Source organism: Ceratotherium simum, chromosome 23 (genome assembly GCF_057802395.1).
Source record: "Ceratotherium simum simum isolate JZ-2026a chromosome 23, ASM5780239v1, whole genome shotgun sequence".
Taxonomy (NCBI): Eukaryota; Metazoa; Chordata; class Mammalia; order Perissodactyla; family Rhinocerotidae; genus Ceratotherium; species Ceratotherium simum.
Window position 1 is genome coordinate 2,195,408 of NC_141922.1, and position 17,783 is coordinate 2,213,190.

General features: G+C 64.5%; 2 protein-coding genes across 2 annotated transcripts; one reads left to right on the plus strand and one right to left on the minus strand.

Moving 5' to 3' along the window:
- The first annotated feature begins 202 nt into the window (after nucleotides 1–202).
- Nucleotides 203–2,190, plus strand: LOC101407518 (ly6/PLAUR domain-containing protein 2). Its single transcript, XM_004431128.3, has 3 exons — nucleotides 203–260; nucleotides 1,502–1,621; nucleotides 1,922–2,190. Exons 1-3 carry the CDS (start codon nucleotides 203–205, stop codon nucleotides 2,122–2,124), a joined length of 381 nt encoding a protein of 126 aa, XP_004431185.1. The 3' UTR covers nucleotides 2,125–2,190.
- Nucleotides 2,191–12,303: 10,113 nt separating this feature from the next.
- On the minus strand, nucleotides 12,304–16,130 carry THEM6 (thioesterase superfamily member 6). The gene is made up of 2 exons (XM_004431031.3): nucleotides 14,998–16,130; nucleotides 12,304–12,733 (listed from the first exon to the last, which is right to left on the minus strand). The coding sequence occupies exons 1-2, from the start codon at nucleotides 15,508–15,510 to the stop codon at nucleotides 12,620–12,622; spliced, it is 627 nt and encodes a 208-aa protein (XP_004431088.1). The 5' UTR covers nucleotides 15,511–16,130; the 3' UTR covers nucleotides 12,304–12,619.
- Nucleotides 16,131–17,783: the final 1,653 nt, after the last annotated feature.

The following is a 17,783-nucleotide window of genomic DNA, read 5'->3' on the forward strand; positions in this document are numbered from 1 at the left end:
GGGAGGGGAACCCACAGAGGGATGGGGCATCCAGGTGGAGGTGGGAGGAGCCCCAGAGGGCGGGGCGGGTCTCTGCACTTCTGCTGCCAGCTGGAAACCCAGTCCTCACGCTAATCTGCTGGCTGACTGGTGGGGCGGCCGCACTGGGTGTCTGCTGTCCAGCCAAGGGCAAGCGCAGAGTTCACGGTGCGGGGACTGGACCATGTGGCAGAGGCAGCTGGCGCTGCTGGTGCTGGTGGTGACCACCTGCGGAGAGCTCGGTGAGGGGTGCAGGGTGGGTGGAGGGGACAGTGCCCCAGTGGGACAGAGGGAGTGGAGGAGAGCAGGGACGTTGGAGAGATGGGGTGGTCCACCTGGTGCAAAGACAGAAGGGAAGAGATGGAGAGTGGGGTGGGACAGGCGTGGGGGCACTGCGCCCACGGCCCAACCAAGGCTCAGGAGGGGTATGGCATGAAGGGGTGCCCCCCCACCCAGGGCTGAGACTGGCTGGGTGGGCTGGAGTCCACGGCAAAGGCCCTGGGTGCCAGTTGGGGAAATGCATTTCATCGGGGGCCGTGGGCACCTGGGGAGGGCAAGGTCGGAACCCTGCTCCTGGTTCTCTGCCATGGTGCGGGGACAGGGTGTGAGGGCAGGTCCCAGAGGTGCCTTGGGGCAACCAGGGAGGCACTGGGGGCAGGGGGATGGAGACGAGCGAAGCAAACCCAGACATATTGGGGGACCCGACCTGGGGTCTGAGAGAACAACTGGGGGAGACATCCCAGCCCTTCGGGGCCCCCACACTCAACCAGAAAAGGTGCTGGGTGGAATGGGCTCCAGCCAGATGGTTCTGCCCATTTCCCAGAGGGGGAAACTGAGGTCAACCCGAGAGACACCGTGACACTCAGGGGGTGGAGGCGCCTGTGGCCTTACTGTGCGCGTGGGCTGCTTGGGCCAGTTGGAGCCAGCCAGGCCTGCTTGGGCTCCCGTGGCCGGGGTGGGGCACTGGGGCAGGAGGGAAGAGGAGCAGCCTGCAACCCACCCGACCCACCTGGGTCCCGCCAGACCGCGGCTCCTCTCACCTCCCCTGTTAGGCTGGCTCCCATGGGCACGCCCAGCCGACCCTGCACCCCACATGCCTCCCCACCTGACCCATAACCTGCACTGCAGCCCTTTGGGTCCTGCACTTTGCTGATGAAGACACTGAGCAGGTGACCTGCCACCCCGAGGCCCCCCCCACCCCTGCAACGCCTTTTACTGCAGGGACGCCAGGGGGTCCATCTCCCTGCGCCTCCTCAATGTTTCCAAAGCTGCTTGGCCCGGCAGGTTGAGCCACCTCCCCCAGGGGCGCATCTGCCTCGGGACTCAGGGACCCCTGTTCGCAGCTCCTGAATCTTCCCGGAGGTTTAGTCGGTGGGCAACTGGACCCTGGGTGGTGGTGTCCCCCTCAGACCTGGGCCTCCAGGACAGAAGGCTTGGCAGGGGCAGGGCCTGCCTGACCCGTCTATCGTCCCTTCTTGCCCAGCGGTGGCCCTGCGATGCTACACCTGTCTCGAGCCCACCGCCGTGGCCAGCTGTGTCACCATCGTCACCTGCAAGGCCAACGAAACCATGTGCAAGACGACACTCTACTCCCTGGAGTTAGGTCAGCAGGCACGGGCGGGGCAGGACTGGGTCCCAGGGTCAGAGTTGTCCCCATCCCAGTCACCACTGGTCAATTCAGCCCCCTCTGGCAAGAAATCCCTGTGCAAGGCGCCGTGTGTCCCTGGGCATGGTAGGCGCTCAGCCGACGGTGGTGGAAGCAAGAGAAGGGGCTGGGTCACGGAGGGATGAGACAGGGTGGCGACCCCAGAAGTCCTGTGTGAGGTGGCTGCCAGGGCAGGTGCTCGAGGGCTGAAGGACGGACCGCCCGGCCAGCCCTGACTGGTACTCCCGTGCCCCGCAGTGTACCCCTTCCTGGGGGACTCCACGGTGACCAGGTCCTGCGACAGCAAGTGTGTGCCCTCGGCTGTGGACGGCATCGGCGTGACCCGGCCCGTGTCCTGCTGCAACAGTGACCTGTGCAATGTGGACGGGGCGCCCGCCCTGGGCAGCCCCCGCCTGGCCTTTGCCCTCGTGCTTATCCCCTTCTTGAGCCTCGGATTCTAGAGCCCCTGCCCTGCGAAGCCCGGCCCCGCAGCCCCTGAAGAAGCACTGCCCGGCCACCTGCACCAGGCCTCCTGCATCTTCTTTCTGGGCAGGCACCTGCCCCCTGCGCGGGTGGGGGGGCTCCTGCTGTGTCTCTGGCCCAGTCAGCCTAGGCCTGTGGCCCCCTCGGCCCCTTTCTCAGCCCCTCCATCTCCAGGTCTGCCTCTGCCCCGCCCGTGTCCTCCTGGGCTCTCTCCTCGCTCACATCACTGTCCCCTCCAGTGGTCTCCCCTCCATCTCCTGGTGACATGGTAACGGAGAGGGGTCCCTAGGCCTGGGACACACACCCAAACCACGCAGGTCTCTGCCCTCCGGGCCCTCAGGGGCTGCAGGGACCTGACTGGGGCAGGGCAGGGGTGGCTTCTCGGAGGAGGGGCGTTAGGGCCAGGCCTTGAATGAAGGAGAGATTGGCTGGGTAGAGGAGGGCTGGCCAGGCCAGACGGAAAGAAGGTCCAGGAGGGCCAAGAGTGGGCCGGGATCTGAGATGGCTTCATGAAGCACCCCATGGCCCACTCAGCCGGGCCCTGGGCAGGGTCTCACCCCGTGGTCAGGCCTGTGGTGACGTGGTCCCCCTGCGTCATGTGGCGAAGGCTGCTGCTGCGAGGAGGCTGGCAGGCAGCAGCCCCTGAACATCCACCACCTGCTTCCTCCAGGCCCACCCTGGAAAGTCCACCTGGGCCCTGCTCTCACCAAGCCCCACTCCCTGTGCCCAGAGCAGAGGAGACCTTCACTTCGCCTTGTTCTTGGGCCAGCACCAAACCCTCCAGGCCATCTCCCCAGAGAGTCAAGTGCTAGACAGGCCTCTCATCTCCAGAGGGCTGCCTGAGCCTCGGTCTGGGGTGAGACTCAGCCCGTGCATGCGCGCACGCACACACACACGCACACACAAGCACACGCACACATGGTCCTATAAACACACAGCAAGGGAGCCTGGGCACTTGAGGAAAGACGTGACCCAGCCCTCCCACCCAGCGCTGGCTCCTCCCCAGGGCCACCTGAGAGGAGAGCTGGAGGGGGTGGGTTGCGAGGTAGGCCCCAGCCTGACCAGAAGAGGATGAGATCACCTGGCAGGGGCCCCTCATTCCCTCTGGGACCTGCCCCTCCTCTCCGCCCCTTCCTGCCCCTGCAGTCTCTCCTGGGCCCCTGGGTGAGTCAGCCTCCAGGTCCTGGGAGGGGGGCACAGTGTCCAGGATCTGCAGCCAAGCTGAAATGGGGCTGGAGAGCCTGCCTTCTACCACAGCAGGGTGCCCCCCAGGACACAACCCTGAGTCCAGAGAGCCCCCTACCCCTCAGCCATCACCACCTTCATGGATTTCCTGCTCCTGGATGGAGGGAGGCAGCAGCCAGGACCTGAAGCAGGTCTGTCCTGGGGCGAGGGACTCATGGTCAGGCACCATTGAGGGACACCCCATGCCTGTGAGGGAAGAAGAGACCGATGGCCTAGAAGGCTCCCTGTCCCTGGGACCCCGGAAACTCCACACCTCTGCTCCCTGTGGGCAAGACCTGCAGGCCAAGGGGCTCTGTGGTCCTGAGCCAGCATCCAGGGGGCAGGACCCCACAGCCCAACGACCCCACCGCTGGCCCTTAAGCACACGCGTGTGTCCAGCACAGGCTGACTGCACAGCATGGCCACCCTCCACCCAGACAGCTCCCTGAGGCAGACCAAGGGCAGACTCCGGGAAAGGCAGGTGGCTGGTAGGCCAGGAACGTTCAAGAGCCATCCTAGATGCCGCCCTCTGGGGCCGCGACTCAGACCTTTGACTTGGTCAAGGGGGAGACGCTGTCCTTGGCCATCCGTCACACCTCACCGGGCTCTCCTCATGTCTCCCACGAAAGTGAGGAGCACGGTGGGGTCACTTGGCCTTAGAGCCTGGGTTGAGACACACACACACACACAGCCCAAGAGACAAACAGGGGAAGGCCGTGTGCCCCGCAACTGGCCGCCACTCCACCTGGAGCACCCTCCCTGCCATCCTCCACCTCTGAGGTCTTCCGCTCCTTCAAAGCCAAGGCAAGAGCCCTTTCTAGGCAGCCCCCCAACGGCACACGGTCTCCCATCTTCGCGCCCAGACCTGCTTCTTGGCACACCCACCCCCCGCCGCTCCACGTCCGCCTCTACTGTGACCTTCACTCGCTAGTTCTCACAGCTGCTCTCTGAGGTAGACGGTCCTCTTCCTGCTTTACGGATGAAGGAAAGGGAGGTCAGCGTGGCTTGAGAGTGGACCCAGTCACACAGGTCAGTGGAGCCAGGACCCACTCAGTCGATCAGGCTCCAGATCGGACACTCCCTGGCTCCTCTCGAAATGTCCTGGGTGCATTTGTGGACCAAGCCCCGGAGGAGGGCCTTCCCTGCTGCTGTCTGTGCCCGCAGCTGCCATGTGTGGCCTGTTTGATTTGCAGTAACCGCGGTCTCTCCATCTGTAAATGACGTCCTCCCTTTGTTTCCTCGGAACCCTCCCTCAGTCCCATACAATTTGCCTCAGCCCACAAGGCCAGGTCACTTCTGCCCTCACAATTGCCCTGGGTTCCTGGTCCCATCCTACAAACAGGAAATCAAAGTCTGGAGGAACAAGGGAGTCTCTCTCTTAGAGACAGCAGCAAAGCCAAGATTAAAACCCACACCTTCTGGGTGCCAGCCCCGAGCTCCTCCCAGTGTGTCATCCTGCGCCAAGACTGAGGTGTGGCCCCTGCCCTAAAGCAGGGCCCAGTCATGACCCTCCACACAGCAGAGCACACACCCAGCCTGCCACACACTCACACCCTCTCATCCATCACCTACCCATCCACTATTCTTCCATCCACTCAACCACAGTCTTCCCCACCTTTCCAACCACCCATCCCTCCATTCATGCATTCTCCATCCATTCACTCCTCTCTCCACCCCTCCACTCTCTCAAACGTCATCTATGCACCCATCAACTCATCTATCTCTTTTCAACCACCCATCTATCCATCTATCCACTCATCCAGTCTCCTACCCATCTGTCTTTTCAACCATCCATCCTTCCATCCACCCATCCATCCACTCACCAACCAATCCAACAATTCATCCATCGGTCCATCAGTCCATCTGTCCATCCGTCCATCCATTCATCCTCTCCTCCACCCATCCATCCACTAATCCACCCACCTGTCCATCCATACAACCACCTATTAGGCCCTCAGAGGACAGAGAAACCAGAGAGGCTGGAATACCAGGAAGGACTCTGGATAAGGAGCACCTGGACTGGGCCCTACAGCATGGGGGAGATTTGAGGCTAGGATGGGAGACCACAGAGGGTGCCCACTGAGAGGAGGAGCACAGGCAAAGGTATGAGTATGAGACAGAGTACGGGAGAAGGCAGGTAGTGAAGAAGGCCAGAGGAGACTGTCAGGCCAGGAGACTAGGGGTAGGCAGAGCCCTTTTGCCTGGGGCCTGAAACCAGGAAGCTCTGGCTTGATCTAAAGGCCATTTGTGGCGAAGGGCAGTGATGAGGGGGCCAGTTCCGGGCCCCACACCCATCAGGCCAAGAAGCGGGCCCACTCCACCCCACGCCTCCCCGGGCACTCACCCTCCTCTGCACCTGGCCTCTGTGCTGGTGCGCACCTGTCAGGCATACACCAGGTGGAGGGCATCTGGGTGTGGAGGAGACCAGCCTTGGCCCTGCCTGGGTTTGAGACAGACCTGGGTCCAGGCCATGGCCTGCCAAATGGGGCTGCAGTCCCTGTATGACCTCCCTGCTAGGCTGGACTAGGATGCAGAGAGGGGCACCTGGCGGGCTCCAGTAACAAAGGGCCAAAGCCACCCTGGTCCTGGGTCTCCAGGGTCCCCAAGATGGGGGCTGCCATGGCCTATATGACCCCCAAGAGCAGAACCAAGGCTCAAGGGGCTCAGCAGAGGGTAGGTCTGAGCTCAGGGGGAAGAAGGGCCTTCTCCGTCAGAGCTGCCCCAGGATGACAAGAACGTGTGGGGAGGGGTGAGTTTCCCAGTGCTGGAGGTGTGCAAGCAGAGGCAGGGCATGGTCCTCTGATGGGGGCTCCCAGGGAAGGCCGTGCAGAGGGGTCCCACTCCCCGAGGGCCCGCCCACCCATCGTCCCGCCTGCTGCCTCCCACTTCCAGCCTGTGCCACCCTGACTCACAAATGGCTTCCACTGTAGCCAAGGGGCGGGTGCCCAAGGGCTGGATATAGATCCCCACAGGAGGCCGGCTGCCTCTCCAGCTCCTGAGCACTGGGGAACGGTCTCTCACGGCCAGGCCGTGGGGCTGCTGCTCATTGCAGCCTTGCGTGTGCTCTGGTGAGTGGGGGGAGGGAGCAGAAGGGGGTGCTGGCGAGGGGCCCTGTCTCTGGGCCTTACTTGACCCACCTCCCCAGTGGGCCGGTTTGGGGGGCTTTGATCAGAAGGGCTCCTTAGGCCCCCATGGGGTTCATCTGCCTTGCCCTAAATGAGCCCCCTGGGCGGGGCAGCCTGCCCGCCCAGCCTCCGGTGCCTGAGTGCATGTGGGGTGGGGTGCATCTGGGCCTGCTGCCACCCACACACCTCCCCCTGGGTTCTAGAGCTCGACTTCATGTGGGACAAACTCGTTAGTCTGGGGGTGGCAGAGTAGCGCCAGAGGAGGCAGGAAGGGCAAGGTCAAATGCACAGAGGTTGGGACAGCTGGGGAGGGCGCTGGGCAGTGGGGGAGCGGGCTCTGTCGCCTGCCCACCCCTGGCAGAGTGCCCGTTCAACCCGAGCCCCATGGGGACCCATTCCTGCCCCAGGTCCTGCAAGACCACAGACCCTGACAGCATCAGGACCACCCACCCCATCTACTGCCACAGTTCTGCGGGGCCCACCGGGCTCATTGGCAGGGCCCTGGCCACGCTGGCGGCCACACTCCTTGGCCACCTTCTTCCTTGTAGGGCCTGGCACTGCCAGCCGTCACCTCTGCTTACATGCCTCCATGGCCCTAGCTCACTGGGCCTCAGCTTACCCATGAGACCCAAGGGGAGAGAGCCTGGCCAGGGGCACTCTCTGCCCTCGGTTCCCAAAACTTGTAGAAAATAAATAAGCAGGGGTGGAGACAACCTCTTTTCCTGGGCACTGAGAGCCACAGAGCTGGCCTTCAGGAGAGCTGGGCTGAACCAGGCATGTGCGGGGCACCTGGCCCTCATGCTCATCCAGGGCCGTGTTGACCCATTTCACAGATGGGGAAACAGGTGTAGGAGGAGAAATGTATCCTGGGCCAGCCTTCCTGCAAACCTGTCCCACAGCAGGATCCATTCCTTAGTCCAAGGAAAATCTGCCCCATCCCAGAATCTCTCCTCAGACCCTGGAGGCGTGGCACCCACCCCCTGGGTGGGGAGGAAGCTGGGGTTGGAATCCAGTTTCCTCAGGGCAGGTATGTCCCGCTCTGCCTGTCCAGCCCTGGGCTCCCAAAGCAGCAAGGAGAGGCGGGGAAGAGGTCATGTGGAAGCACAGGCAGCCTGCCCGCCCAGCCTCCGGTGCCTGAGTGCATGTGGGGTGGGGTGCATCTGGGCCTGCTGCCACCCACACACCTCCCCAGGCCTCAGTCACCTCCTCTGACGATGGGCCTCAGCCCTGAGACTGTCCTCGGACAGCTGAGATTAGGTGAGACTGTGCGCACGGAACACTAAGGTCATGCCAGCTAGTCCCGGACACGCAGAGCCGGTGCTGGGCGCCATGCCACACTGGACCTGCAGCACTCCACCCGGCCAGCCTCTGTCGGCCGGAGGACGGGCAGCTGAGTGTCCTCAGGGGCTGACTCCCCCCAGGAGCCCAGGGTTCTTAGGATCCGGGAGACTCTGCCTCAGGCTCCTGCTTGCCCGTCAAGTGGGCCCCCAGCTAGCTGTCCCTGGTCATGACTTGCTCCAGCCCCACTGTCAGGAGGTGGAGGCAGAAGCAGTGCCCAGCACATTGGCAGCTGCGGGGCCTGAGTGACCCCAGGGTGTCACTGACCCTCTCCAGGCCCAAGTACCCATCAGTGCCCTCTGGGCTGGGCACTTTCCATGTTCTGCATTATGGCCAGACCTCCAGAGAGCCCCTACTGGGCCCTGGATTTGGAGGCAAGGGGCGGGGCCCTCTCCTCACCCTGGGGACTGCACAAGGTGATATCATGGCTCACAGCCTCGGCTTCGCCAGCGGAGCAACAGGGAGAATGGCTGCGGGCTCTTCGGGGGTGCAGAGGGGTGAGCGGGCAGGAGAGGCTTGGTGTCCCCATCCCAGGGGAAGGCAGGTGCGTGGCGGCGCGCACCTGCGGGGTCTCCGCACTGCGCCGGCGTGGCCAGCAGAGGGCGCTCGCCCCACTCCCCGGCGACTCCTTCCCTGGGCGCGCCCCGTCACCGCCCGAGCACAGGGCCGCGCGACCCTCCCCTGCCCGGCCCCTCCACCACCAGCTCGGCAAGGCGGCCTGACCTCACGGGGACCGCGAAGCCCCTGCCCGGTCCGTGGGCCTGAGAACGCCCGCCGGCCCCTCGGAGCTGGGGAGGCTGCAGGTGCGGCCTGGGGGGGGGTGGGGTGGCGGCAGCTGCTCACCACCTGGGGGCACGCGGGGCCGCAGGAGAAGGAGCTGGAGCGCGACCGCGCCCCCCGCACCTGGGGCAGCCGGCGGGCCGCGAAGAAATGCGGAGGGAGGGGAGATGCCCGCCAAGGGTTACCTGGCCCCGGCGGGCGGGCGGGCGGCTGCTCAAAGCCCCACTGGCAGGTGGAAGGAGGGGTGGCGCGCTTCCGTTCCGCTAAAATCGCCTAAAGGAGAAACACGTGCGTGGAACACCTCCACTGTCCCCCAGGAGCCCCGGCCTCCCCGACGCTGTCCCCACCCGCAGGCGGCAGGCGGGGAAGGCCGTGGGGACGTCTGCTTCGCCTGGGACTCGCCAGCCCCTGGAGTCGGCCCGTCGTGCCCCGGGGGCCGCAAGCCCCTGCCCCAACCTAGGCTCCTCCGCCCCCCCAGAGCGCCCCTGCCGTGCGCCCATCTCATAGACGGCCCACCGTTCACGGGGCGTCCTGTGGGACTCCTCCACCTCCCTCATCTTCCTCCGTCCCTGACAGCCAGAGATCGGCCACCAGGGCCTCTCCATCCCCTCCTCCAGCTCCCTGGCCCCATCTTGCACCTCCCCAGGACCGAGACAGGGACACGGTGTGCCTGCCTCGTAAGTCTGCTTAGCCAGCACCCACTGAGGGCCTCCTGGGCCTGGCACCGGGACACCTCACAAACACCATGGGGGCGGGGCTGGAGCACATTCCTGTGGCTGTCCGCCTGGGGGAGACTCAGGATGGTCTAGAGAGGAGAACCAGCGTCTGGCCAAGTGTGGGACAAAGCAGTCACCTGAACTTCTCAACAACAGCAGTCAGTCCCTGGGATCAGAGCAGGTCCCGCCAGAAGAACCAGGCATAGACACTTCCAAAGCCCAGCCCCAGCCCCAACTCACTACCAGAGGGGTCAGCCCTGCCCCAGCAACTGTGTCCCCTAGACAGCAGACACTCTTCTCCTCTGTGGCCGGCCCGTCCTCCAAACATAAAGACCCAGAGAAAGCCGCTTCTTCCCCCACCCAGCTAGGGTGCATCTCCTTTCAGTGGACAGAGAAGCCCTGATGCCCTGGGGCACAGCCAGGTTCAGCCCAGATGCCCTCGACCATCTTGAACACCTCCCGACATGCACACGAGCATGCACATGCATGCATGCCACTACACTCATGCCTAGTCCAACCACTGAGGCCTCAGCACAACCAAGGGTGTCAGGTGACTACACATGGGGGCATTGGACGCCTTTCCCCCACGCCCACAGCATGAGGACCAGGGGGAGCCTCAGTCGCAGGCAGCACCAGTGCCCACAACCCCAGAAGACAGCTGGTGAGCCAGGGGTCACGGCAGCATCTCCACCGGGTGCCGAGCAGGGCAGCCCAGGCCCGGGCGCCCCATCCTGCCTCCTCAGCCTCCACCCTGCCCCTGGGTCCCCGCCAGCCCCTCTGGACCACTGGCTGGCCCCGGCAGGACCTGGACTACCTGTGTGCGCACCATTTCCCCTCTGCAGTCCCTTCGGGGAACTTGCCCTTGTCTGGCAACACTCAGCTCAGACACCTGCTGAGACCTCCCTCCCTCCACTCCCAGCCAGCCCCTCCACTCTGGGTGGTCCCGTCCCTCCCAGGCCCCATGGGACCTTCAGGAACACTTCTTAGATGAAGAAAAGCAGACTTTCCACATGGATGCCCAAGAGCCTCCCGCGTGCCAACTAGCTCAGGGCAGGGGTGAAGCCCGGCCTGGCCAGCCCCAGGGCCCTCAGACCTGCCAGGGGAGTTGGAAAGCTGAGGCTTCAGCCGACCACCCTGGCTGCAAACCACTGACCTGCCATCCAACCGTGCCCAGGCCACATTGCCTCTCCAGCCCCACCTCCCCATTGCTGAATGCCTGTTGCAAATCCAACTGTTTCCAATGGCCCATTCTTTCCCAGGCCCAAAGAGCTGGGCATTCCTGGACAGGTGGTCAGAGCATGGACACGGTCCACAACCCCATCACTCACCTGCTTTATGTCCTGGGGGTCCCACTTCCCTGCCCTCTTCAAGGGGCCTGCAGAACAGCTCACCCTGACCCAATAAGGTCCATTGCCCTCTGCCCCCACCTGCTACCCCCAACCCTGCCCCAGTGATCCCAGGGCACGACCTCCTAAGACCCCCTGGAGGACCGTGGGGCTCAATCCTGGGAACAAACTGGACACCTGGCCCGGGTGACCACGAATGAGGATGGCAAGGCTCAAGGGCTGGGGAGGAGAGGTCCAGGAGCCAGATGGGGGTTCAGGCGACCCCTTTCTGGCCTTGGTCCCATGTTCTGTGGAACAGGGACAAGTCCAGCCCTGCCAGCCTGGTCCCTAAGTTCACAGGAGCCCAACAAGCCTGGACAGCCCCCACAAGCGGCCCACAGCTTCCCTGGGGGGACAGGGCTTCAGAAATGAGGGCCTCCCCCAGCACACTCACATTGAAGACCCTTTAATCTTGGGCTTTCTTTAAATAAAACAAACATTGCAGCTTTCCCATGGCGACTGTAAGGCAGGTGACAGCATGGGGGCAGGCGAGGAATCGGGGTGTGGCTGTGCTCCCGGCTCCCGCTGGCAGTGGGGTTCCTGGATGGGGCAGCAAGGAGTTCCGGGCTCCAGCTCTGGCCTGCCCCATGGGTGGTGGGCAGCGGCTGAGGCAGGCGGGCATCCCGCCCGGAGCAGCCACACACACGGGCAAGCAGTGACCTCACACCCAGGGCCTTGACGCCCCTGTCCCCAGCCAGCCAGGGAGCTGAGGCCAGGCTGCGGCCTGCCCCGGCTCTGCCCTTGGTGCTCTCAGAGGCTCTGGGCCGGGCCCCGCTTCTCTCCGGGTCTCCCCTTCCCCAGCTGGAGGGAGTGGGCGGCCTCAGCTGGCATCCCAGCATCCTGGTGACCCCATCAGGGAGCCCCAAGAGCAGCTGCCAGGTTGGCCCCCTCAGAATAAGAAGGAAAAACTCCACAGCAGGCAGGATGCCGGGCAAGGACAGCCCCAGCGGGAGGACAGACAACTGAGGTGCTGGAAGCGCAGAGAGGGCAGGGCCCCACCCACGGTCACACAGCAAGACCCTATGGGGTGCGGACAGGCGAGGCCAGGATGCAGAGGGCACCCAAGCAGAATCCCACTCCCTGCTCTGTTCCCCCTCACGGCAGGCCCCGACTAGGACATCCCAGCGACGGGAAGCTTACCGCCTCCACAGGAGCCCCTGTGCCTCTGACCTGCACTGGCCCGGCACACTCGCTGGCTGCAAGTCATGGCGGCAGGCCCTGCCCCCACCCCAGGGGAGCCCGGGTGGCCAGGCCTCCCTCCTGAGTGCCCCTAGGTCAGTCGGCCTGGCCCCTGACCTCTCAGAGTTCGCCCTGGGCCTGCCCCGCCCCACCCGCAGCCAGAGGGATCTGCCTTGAAGTGCTGCCACTACCCTTCGCAGTGCCTCGCCAGCTCCTTGCTATGCCCTGATCAGGCCCCGCCCCCAGGACAGCTCTGGCCTCACCCCCCTGCCCCATCAGCTCGGACTCTGGGCTCTGAGGCTCGGGGCGGCCCTAGCTGGCTCCTCTGCTCCAAGCACTCTCGCGACTGGGGCCCGTGGAAGTCTGGCTTCCCCTGCAGGGTGGGGATGGGGCCTCCCACCCCACCCCACCCCACCCCCAGCCCGTACATCAAGGGCCCTGGGTCTCCCACTTTGCCCACCGTCTCCACTCTGAAGGCTGAGCTGGGTCAGAACGCCTGTGTCACCCCATCTTGTGCCCAGTGTGGGGCAAGGCACAGAGGGGCATCAGTAATGGGGGTGGGGGGAGGGAGGCCGAGCGGGTAAAGGGGGCTGGGCTGGTCACAAGGCCACTCCAGCTCAGAGAGAGCCCAGCCCGGCCAGCCCACTCTGCACGCTTTGTCCCGGGGCAGGCGGGGATGGCTGGGCAACCGCCCCCAGGTGGAAGCTGGTGGCCAGGGCACGGTGGTCACTGGTCCTTGACGGCATCGCTGAGCCCACTCTCGGCCCGGAGCAGCTGGCTGCTGGCCTGGTTGTAGGCAATCCAGTGCTGCAGGTCTTCCGGCAGCTCAGGGGGCTCCACCTGTAGGGGAGGAGGGTGAGACCCTCGGGCCACCTGCTGCCACGGGGACAAGCAGGCGGCACAGGAAGGGGGCGCCCAGCTAGGCTGCTGCCTTCACACATCTGGGCCTCTGCTCAGGCTGTTCCCTCAGCCCGAAGGCTATTCCCAGCCCCACACGTCCCCTCCTCCCCTTCTGGGTGCCCCCTCCTGCCGCCCGCCCGGGCCCCTCAGCTTGCGCTTCCCCCATCCTAGCTCTCAAGATGCCACCCCCCTGTATGAGGCCTGTCTCCCCCACAGGGCCATGCCTGAGCCCTCTGTGTGTCCCCAGAACCCAGGCAAAAACCTCTGAGGCCAGCCCGCTGGAGAAGGGTGCCGGGAGATGGGAGACCCCGAAGAACCAGAGGCTGCAGAGTGGGGATGGGGCAGGGGGCAGGGGTGGATGCCGGGAAAGCGCTGGACACGGGCTGGCCTAGAGTCTCTCTCTCTGTCTGTCTCTCTCTCGAATGCACCAAGAGGAGCTGGACTTGACCTGCAGGTCAGCTCTGGGCCTGACCACTGTGTTGCCACGCCTGCCCGCGCAGCTCCAGCAGCCACCTCGCTGCATACTCCGCCACCATTTCGTGATGGGGAGGCAGGTGACACGCGGGGCCAGGCCTGAGGGGTCCGAGGCCTTGCAGACTCCTTTGGGAGTTCCCAGAGATGAGGGGAGAGGCCTGGGCAAATGTCTGAGCCCCTCATGGCATCAGGGAGGCTGGGCAGAGGTGCTCAGAGCTGGACAAGTCTGACACGGCAAGTCTGGGCCCGGGCTCTGCTCAATGTGAGGCCTGGCTCTTGGGAGCACCCTCCTCCCAGCCCGGCTGCAATGAGTAGATCCCAGACTCAGCTCCAGCCCGGCTCTCCCCTCAAGGGCACACCGCCCCACACAGCCTTTCAGCATGCAAACCCCCAGGCACTGGACTTGGCCCGCCCCACACTAAACCTGCATCTCCACCTGGGACCCTCCCCACCCAGGGGCTCAGGCTGGAAACCTGAGCGACTCCTGGCCTGTGTCCAGGCCCTCCCATCTGTGGCTGGGCGTCCTTGGGGTGTCCCTGCCAAGCTGTGGTATCGGCCCTCCTCTCACGTGGACCTCCCCATGAGCCCGAGACCCTTGCAGCCCACGCCTGACCACGTCGCACCCTCCCTTGCAGGAAAGCTGCTTTTTGGTCCCAGCTCTCAGCCCATGGATTTAAGGCCTCGATGGCCACCCCCTCTGGGTCTCCTGACACATGAAGGGACATGCAGAGCATCTGTGTGCCTATGGGGTGGGGGGGGGGGGAGATTCAGGCCCCTTGGGGGTGTTCCTGACTCAACAGAGACAGAAAATCAGGGCGCTGTGCCTGTGGCCTGCTGTGCAGCCTTGGGCAGTGCCCACTGCCTCTCTGAGCCTGTTTCCCCACCTCTGATATGGAGGAAAGGCTGATCTCTCATGTGCCAGAGCTGTGTCCCTCCTCTGCCCAGGAGGCGCCTGTCCGAGGCCAGAAAGGCAAGCCCTGGCTTTGGCATGGAAGCTGCAGGCAAGTTTTCAGGAACCAGCCTGCGGCGGGAGCCTGCCCTAGCAACCATCGCAAGCAGCAGCACCCTGGCCCTCCCCAGGGCCTGGTTGCCATGCTGCAGTAGTGGGCTGGGCTGGGAGGAGCAGGCCCTGGGGAGAGGCCTTGAGCCCCAGGCAGGCACTGAGGCCCTCTTCCCTCCAACAGCAAAAGGCAGAAAGCTTGCAGCTGTCTGGGGCTCAATCCCCCAACCCCAACCCCAGGCGATGGGGTCCCAGCCCCTCATCTCTCTGTGTGTGAAAGGTGGGGTCCTTGAGAACTCCCAGCAACCTCCTCTCACTGACACCCCCCATCCTCTGTTCAGAACCACGGAGCAGAAAGGGTGGCTGCGCACTGCGAGCCACACAGCGGCCCGAGGACTTAGACTACCGGGAGAGGCCTGGTCGGGGCTTCCCTGTTCTAGAAAGGGCGGAGGGTAGGGCACGGAGCCCCGAGAGGCCAGGTTAAGAAGCGGCAGGAGGGGAGTATGCTAAGTCCAGCTATGGAGAGTTGATTCCGGAGCCCTGGGAGCTCCTAGGAAGAACCGCATCAGCGAAGGAGGCCCTGGGTCCAAAGCAAAGGGCTGGAGCGGCATGCGGCGGGACAGGGGCACCCCAAGGAGGTTTAGGCAGCGGGCCTTTCCCAGGGGAGGGGCAAGGACCAAGAGCCCTCAAGGCCCTGCGGGGGACGTGCAGCCGGGGCGGGGGCGCTCACCCTGCGCTTGCACAGGTGTTGCACGACGCGCTCCGGCGAGGCGCCCAGCACGTGCTGGCGGGAGCGCAGCAGCGCGCACACGAAACCGTCGCGTAGGCTGATGAAACGCGCCTCCAGGTAGAAAGCGCGGTCGTCCCAGCCCAGCAGGCGGGTGCGCACCTCGAAAGGCTCCAGCAGGCGCAGCGAGCGGCGGTAGCGCGCGCACGAGGCGGCCAGCACCGCGCGCGCCCCGAGCGCGCGCAGCGCCCCGAGCACGCCACAGCGGGCCAGATGCGCGGCGCGCGCCACGTCTGCCTCGCGCAGGTAGCGCGCGTTGTTCATGTGCAGCAGCAAGTCCAGGTCTGAGGGCAGCACGCGGCCCGCGTACCGCTGCTCGGCCAGCAGGTCGCGGACGCGCGGCTGCAGCAGGCGCGCGCGCAGCACGGCGCACGGCACACGCACCAGGTACCAGCCGTCCAGCAGCGCGAAGTAGGCGAGGGCCAGGGCCAGCAACGCCATGAGCAGCCCCAACATCGCGGCGGCAGAGCCCTCGGCGCTGGTGCCGGCCGGTGCGCCGCTGCCCGCGCCGGTCCCGCGGGCCGGGGAACCCGCGAGCGCTGCGCGGCCGGAGCGAACCACCTCGCAAGGCCGGCTGAGGGGGGGACGCGGCGGAGGCCGCTGGCGCCGCAGGCTGGAGCCCCGCCTCCCGCCCCGGGCCCCCCCGCGCCCTCAGTGGTGCGCCCCGCCCGCGCCGCTCTCGCGCTCCCCGGGGCGGGCGGGGCACAGCGGCATCTGGCGGCCGCGCCCCGCGCTGCAGGCGCAGGAGCGTCCGGAGTCGTCCGCGGCGCCCGCCCCTCGCCCGGAGCGCACGACACCCGCGTCTCTCCTGGGCCCTTGAAGACTCGGACTGGCGCTGGAGATTTGGCTCCTGATCTGAGCAGGGTCACAGGCTCCAGCACTTCCCCGGCTCAGGCTGTGGGACTTTGCAAGAGAAATGGACACAGCCGGTCCCCAGCCGTGCTGCTTAGAGCCTACTGGACACCGACCTTCCTCTGCTCCAGAACCTCCAGGGACTCCCCCACTTCCGCAGGGCGACAGCCCCAATGCGTATGCGGCGGATTCAGGGCGCATCACAGTCTGGCCCCAATACACCTTTTCAGTCCCAGCCTGTAACCTCATTACCCCTCCCCCCCACATTCACCCTCACCCCCAAAGAGCCTGATAACCTGAACCTCATTCCCAAGCAGCATCCCCACCCTTTGTCCCTTTAGAAACAGGAGCAAATAGCGTCCAGAATGGAGTCGAGGTAAATGTAAATGACTCAGCAATGGATTCAAAGTGTCTTGCCTTAGGCACTCGGACGCCGGGCCAGCGGGCTGTCGCACACATTCGGGTGTCCTGTTCCTCTCTTCTGTGAGGCCGGGGAGAGAAGGCCCAGATACGGCCCGGCCAGCTCTCCCAGCCGGCCCCCAGGGCTCTCACACGACAGCGTTTGCTGTGAGCCGGGGGCCCGCCTCCGCAGGTGCACGCTGGAGTCCTGGAATGCCGGGCGTAAGGAGCTCCTGAGCGGTTGCCGCGGGTCCGGGCGGCTCCGAGGACGCATCCGGCAGCAGCGGGGCTGAGAGGCAGCCGGGCTTTAGTTCTGTCCACACTGGGCCTGGGCTCCGGTTGCCGGGTTCTTGACCGCCCTCTCAGAGGAGGAGCTCCCCCGGGAGCTTCCCTCCACAGTCCAACGCTGGGGCTGGGCGGCCTCGCATGCCTCCATCACCGTCCGGGCCAGAGGCTGGGTTCTTTGCTTTTCTGGCTTGGCTTCTGGGGCCAGCAGCTGGGCAGAGTAGGATCTGGGTTTTCCTGACTCCCTGGAATCTGCTTGGACACTGAAGGGGAATCTTTATACCATGCATCCATGGGAGAAACCCAGAAAAACTGAGCAACTCAGCCAGAATGGCAGAACTGCCACCTTAAATACCACTTTCAGCTAAAGACAAAGGAGGATGTTGGCGGTAGTGGTTTGGGGCTTCAAAGGGGAGGGAGGCAATTCACATGGAAATGATAATGCAAATGTTGAGTTGAGCAGGAACTCTGAGGCTCTGCCAGGACTGGTGAATGTTGCCTATAAGATAAGAATGAGCTTAGCAAGGACCGTCACAGTCTACCGATACCCAGAGTTATCTGTGGTGATGGCCTGTCCTGGTGACAGGCCTTTTATCTTAAATTCTTTTAGGCAGTTAAGAGGAAGGTCAAAGTTTCTTTCAGAGTCTTTTGTTCTTAAAAATAATCAAGGCAAAGAGACACATCTGGAGGTGGCCAATTCTGATCCCCCACAACCCTCCCAGGGACAGGGAGCTCATCCCTATCAGGGCAGGTCCAACTGCCCTAGGAAGCCCCGGTGGGAAAATGGGCCTTCCGGACACATTGCTCACACTTGTCCCTGTAATGCTCACCCTGCCCTGGGATCTGAGATGTCTGTCCCCGGGATGGGCGTCTTTCCCCGGGGTGGGCGTCCATCCTGCTTCCTTCTCAGCTTCTGCTATCCAGGCTGTCCCCCAACACACACAAACACACCACACATGCTGTTCCCTCTGCCAGGGGACACTCCCCTCCCATCTTCCCCTTGCCTGACTCCCAGAGCCAGATTCCCAGAGCCCTGGTCTCACCGAGCTTGTACACAGGTGCGTCTACATAAGAGGGGTGCGGTCTCCCGGCTGGACCCTGAGGCCAGGAGGCCAGGGCCTGGTCTGCCTCGTTGACCGCCAAATCCCAGGACCAGCGCGACGTCCGGCACAGAGTGGGCGCTCAAAATGCGC

Coding starts and splice junctions, on each gene's coding strand:
- LOC101407518 (XM_004431128.3), top strand. CDS start 203: ATGTGGCAGAGGCAGCTGGCGCTGCTGGTGCTGGTGGTGACCACCTGC. Junction 261..1,501: donor GACCACCTGCGGAGAGCTCG/GTGAGGGGTGCA, acceptor CTTCTTGCCCAG/CGGTGGCCCTGCGATGCTAC. Junction 1,622..1,921: donor ACTCTACTCCCTGGAGTTAG/GTCAGCAGGCAC, acceptor CGTGCCCCGCAG/TGTACCCCTTCCTGGGGGAC.
- THEM6 (XM_004431031.3), bottom strand. CDS start 15,510: ATGTTGGGGCTGCTCATGGCGTTGCTGGCCCTGGCCCTCGCCTACTTC. Junction 12,734..14,997: donor AACACCTGTGCAAGCGCAGG/GTGAGCGCCCCC, acceptor CCTCCCCTACAG/GTGGAGCCCCCTGAGCTGCC.